Source organism: Priapulus caudatus, unplaced genomic scaffold, assembly GCF_000485595.1.
Source record: "Priapulus caudatus unplaced genomic scaffold, Priapulus_caudatus-5.0.1 Scaffold192, whole genome shotgun sequence".
NCBI lineage: Eukaryota > Metazoa > Priapulida > Priapulimorpha > Priapulimorphida > Priapulidae > Priapulus > Priapulus caudatus.
Genome location: NW_014577253.1, coordinates 232,828 through 235,056, shown reverse-complemented (window position 1 = coordinate 235,056; position 2,229 = coordinate 232,828). Strand labels below are relative to the sequence as shown.

The 2,229-nt window shown below is 45.7% G+C and overlaps 1 protein-coding gene across 1 annotated transcript in view; it reads left to right on the top strand.

Annotated features, from left to right (window-relative positions):
- Window positions 1-1,136, top strand: part of LOC106807038 (testis-specific serine/threonine-protein kinase 1-like) — an 8,933-nt gene extending 7,797 nt beyond the window's left edge. Inside the window, exon 6 of the mRNA XM_014809253.1 lies at window positions 837-1,136. Within this exon, the coding sequence (XP_014664739.1) occupies window positions 837-1,136 (300 nt within the window). The remainder of the gene's footprint in view (window positions 1-836) is intronic.
- The last annotated feature ends 1,093 nt before the right edge of the window (window positions 1,137-2,229 follow it).

Genomic DNA, 2,229 nt, shown 5'->3' with positions numbered 1-2,229 from the left:
CCCCCTTTATTGCCACACCTTGACATTTGACCCTTGACCCCCATATTCGGCATCCCGAGTCCTTTTCGCAATCCCCCCCCCCCCGAGGTAACGAATATTTAGACCGTACGTCGAGTGGTTAAGATTTGTGCCCAACTGTTGACGGACGCACGGACGGACGCACGGCCAATCATGCGATTCTACAAGCTGCATCTGACTTCGTCAGCTCAGCTAAAAAGTAATCATTGCACAAGAAGGGCTGCGAAGGATTCTACAGTTCTTCTGCAAAGTTCTCAACCGCTCAGATTATCGCATTGCTTCGTGTGACACCGCCCGTCCATCCGCACGTCCGCCCATCACACGCTAACTTAAAAAATATCCATTTATTAGTTGTCAACCGAAGTGGCGATTAGACACACATAAATTACGGGGTGACAATATTATTTTGTTTATATTCGGCGCGCTATAACCACAAATGTTTCGATTGACCCACTGACCCTCTGATAAAACACAAGAACCGCCCATTTCATTCCTTGTAGTTCGACTACAGAACAAGATAACCCCTGGATCTATATATATATATATAATATATATATGATCTGAAGTAGTTAGACGGGCCCATGCTATTTACTGTGTATACTCCCGCCTCTCGCTGCTAAGCAACGCCGGCGAATCACCGGCAACTCAAGGAAAGCGCCAAAGGTGGCTTCTATGGACGGGTACCGTTCAAAAAAGTGGTGTTATTGTTAACGTGACTCTTAAAGGAAACGTTAAACATGGCCTTTATAGGGAGCTGGCTGCTCTCTAGAGGTGGTCGTCAGGGCTGTCTGTAATGTGATGCGGTGCATACTCTACAGGGCATTCCGTACAACCCAAAGATGTACGATGTGTGGAGTCTCGGCTGCGTGCTTTTCATCATGGTGTGTGGCTCGATGCCGTACGACGACTCGAACATTCGCAAGATGCTTGAGACGCAGCTCAGCAACAAGCTGACGATTCCCTCGAAGATGATGTCCAAACTGGACGCACAATGCATCGCCTCGCTACGGCGCATGCTCGAGGTTGACGTCACCAAGCGTGCGCCCGTTAACCAGATACTCGGGTTCGAGTGGCTCAAAGAGACTACCGCGAACCCGCCCGCGGCAGCAGCACCATAATATCTATCGTTCACGGTCTACGCTAGCTTTTCCCACCCGTGACATCAAAAAACCTTTTAACCGTATCGCGATAATGTCATGGGAATCTCTTTTATTGATAATGTCGGGTAGATGTTTGACTGACAGATGAACGACAGATGAACGACAGATGAACGACAGATGAACGACAGATGAACGACAGATGAACGACAGATGCGTGACTATGCGTTTTTTTCTGAATAAATGAATCTTTTGCGGGTACTGAGTGAACATTGTGTGATACATTGTTTGTTATAGCTATGCTATCTCTACTTAGCTACACAATGCATTACATGTATTGATCTCATTTGGTATTAAATCACGTTGAAATATCATCACTATTCATAGGAAATAAGTAAGAAATGCTAAGAAAATACGTATGCCGATATACGCTGGAATCGTCTTATACCCCGTAGCCTACAGACTAAAAATTTGATATCACGTAAAACTAGTCCGGCCCAGGCCCGCGCCAAATTTTTGCAGCGTTTACATGCTATCCCGCGCTATATATACACTCTAGTCCGGACTAATTTGGTCCCGCAAATGGAGGTGGACCAGGCCGCTTAGAAGCGTGTCAGGCCGCTTAGACCGCGCTAAACTGTGTGTGTGTACGCAATGGGTGCCAGGCCAGACCCGCGTGGTATTTCGCAATACGCATGGGCATAGCTTTATTTAGGTCACATACAAGTACAGTAGCTGTCTACTGAGTGCACTGATCTCTACTATACTAACATAGTAACATAGTATACTATACTAAGTTAGTATAGTAGAGATCAGTGACTGACTGTCGTAACAAGCTAAACTGAGCATGCGCAGTCAACCCGTGCCAACTTAGCACGCTTCAGCATTTTGTGTCTGTATCCTGGGATTTAGCCACAGGCACTTGAAGCGTTTCAATAAAATATAATGCTAACTAAATACGAAATCTATTTACTACCAAATTCTTAATGTTTCTATACGCTCTTTCACCTATTATTATTGCCGACAGTTTCGGTCCAAATCCTACGTGCAACCATATACGCTGCCGGCACCATTGCTCTTGCGGCTCCACTGTTGCACGCTTACACTAATATAT